Source organism: Poecilia formosa, unplaced genomic scaffold (assembly GCF_000485575.1).
Source record: "Poecilia formosa unplaced genomic scaffold, Poecilia_formosa-5.1.2 Scaffold429, whole genome shotgun sequence".
Lineage (NCBI taxonomy): Eukaryota > Metazoa > Chordata > Actinopteri > Cyprinodontiformes > Poeciliidae > Poecilia > Poecilia formosa.
In genome coordinates, this window is record NW_006800368.1 from 153710 (window position 1) to 156074 (window position 2365).

Sequence of the window (2365 nt, forward strand, 5' to 3'; positions counted from 1 at the left end):
GGGTCTTCTCTGGGAATGCGGCTTCCTCCCACAGTCCGAAAACATGATCTCAATAAATTATCATTGATGTCAGTGTGTAGATGGTTGTTTGCCCTGTCTGTCTCCGACCGACCGACCGTTTCTCATTACACATACTGAAATCCACAAATGGTTTGCTGTGTAAAAATGCATTATTTTAAGATCACATGACATCTTAAAATTAATAAAATGAGCAAAAGCCAGTGGAATGAACCTAACTTAGAAATGAACTTTAACTATTTTTACATCTAAGATTGATGTAAAAATCAACCATTATAATTTTAATGGAAAGTGTTGATATTGGAAATTAGTATGATATCAGCCAAAAAATGAGAATCAGATTATATTGGCCTACATCTAATATCTTCAATATTAGATATTGAATATTAGATATGTGGATAGAAGAACTCCACTCTAACATTAGCCGTCCCAGAAGTGTTTGCATTGTGCTCACAAACCCACTGACTAATAGTAGTCACTTTTTCTCATACCCATTGCTGTTTTCTGTTTTAGTAATATCACTATTCTAACATTTCACCCTACAAAATGACTCCTGGGTCATATTAACTGAATACTTTCAGTTATTTTTTTCTTTAAATAACGACAAAAAATAACGAAAAAAGCCCATCTATCATTTTGACAGATTACATACTTGGTGCAGACATTTTTGACTTTTTGCCAGAAAACATTTTGGAGGCAACTAAAAGCAACAAATGAAAATAAAAAACACCCCTTCTGGAAATCATCTCTGACACTGAACTAGGTGCATCTCATTGATTGGAAGTTGACAGAAGCCCCTTGTTGAAACTGACTGCTTGGAAATTTTTTCCATCATTAGAAATGTGCCATTTCACTTAGAGCACAACATGGAAGTGGAGTGTGAGACGAACCTGTGGTGAGATCGGTGCTCCTGGTGTTGCTTCAGTCTGTTCCTTCTGAGCAACCTTTAGTTGCAGCAATGCTGTCTCAAGCTCCACAGAGTTCAGACAGGCCACTTCTGTCTGTGCCCGACGCTGAATACACACATAGGCACCCACACAAACACAGATACTATCAATGGCTACAAATATCCTGTGGTATATTCACTTGAATCAACTTTCAGATACAACAGGTTTTGATGAAAAGATAAACATGAATACAAAGGCATCCCTGTATTTGTATTCAGAATCACCTGCAAGTGGAGGAGAGGGTTGTCTTTGTTGAAAGAAGATGAGCGTGACAGTGTTTCTCTTCTCTTCTCCCGGAGTGAAGATGCCTCCTGGTTTCTCCTCATCCTCTCCAGCTGCTCCTCAACACTCATCCTTGTTCTGATGAAATCTCGCTCCCCAAATCCCATCTGATCCACTGCACTCCTTGGACGATCCTGAAGAAGACTAGACTCAGTGTTGTGCTTTAATGTTCTGGTAACCTGTGTGAAAAACACTGCATGTAGACTAGAGTGAACCTTGAAAATAAGGAATAGTAGTTTCAGTGAAATGGATCTTGAACACATGGAAGGAAATTTTAAATGTATATGGGAATGTAAATGTAAATGTAAATTCTGAACTTTGAATATATTGAATGAAAGTCTGACTATGTGTTGGGCCATGAAGGGTTGAACTACAGAAGGACATAAGAACTATTAATGCATCAACCTCCTTTCAGTTTCAACAGGAAACTGAAAGGATGAAAGTGACATCGTCTTCACAAGAGCCAGCTCCTGACAGAACTCCACTCTTTTTCAAGATTGACTGCAAAACATTTAAGATGTTATATTCCAAAATACTAAATTAGATCCTTTACTGCCGAGACTAACCAATAGACTACGAACCAAAAGGGTAACTTGGTAATTTAACCAAACATTACTTTCCCAAAATAATTTTTTTGTCCTTCTTCACTTCTGATTTTTATTGTGAACTAGTTGTTTAGACACAAACCAGATTTTAGGTATTGTTAAGGAAGAATTTTCTAAAATAGTTTAACTTTGGTAAAAGTTTGGCTCTCTCTCTTCCTTTAGATCCCAGGTCCTCTCGGCAGGCCACGTGTAGCCACAAGGAAAACAACAATGCGTGCTGACGTCACAGAATTACAGAATTTAATCCAAATAAGAAACAACTTATGAATTAAGAACAAAACTGCAGAACAACAGAAACATACATTCATTACCTGAGACAAAAAGATAAAAAGAAAAAGGCAAAGACGCGTCTTTGGAGAGAGCTGGTGCAAAAAAGGCAAAATAGTGGCAGCTATCTGAATCATTACTCCTGGGCACGAGCTTTAATAATGTAGGTGTGTCTTTCTTTTTTAATATATTCAATTAAGGCGTACCTCCGCTTGACCAACTGGAAGCTACCTTGGACACTCAGAA

At 37.7% G+C, this 2365-nt stretch overlaps 1 protein-coding gene across 11 annotated transcripts in view; it reads right to left on the reverse strand.

The window, feature by feature from the left end:
- Nucleotides 1-2365, reverse strand: part of LOC103155452 (pleckstrin homology domain-containing family A member 5) — a 145962-nt gene that overhangs the window by 8371 nt on the left and 135226 nt on the right. For all 11 annotated transcript variants that reach the window (XM_016663564.1, XM_007577138.2, XM_016663568.1 and 8 more), the window contains 2 exons: nucleotides 1190-1381; nucleotides 909-1031 (listed from right to left, as the gene is read on the reverse strand). In XM_016663564.1, coding sequence (XP_016519050.1) covers nucleotides 909-1031; nucleotides 1190-1381 — 315 coding nt within the window. The remainder of the gene's footprint in view (nucleotides 1-908; nucleotides 1032-1189; nucleotides 1382-2365) is intronic.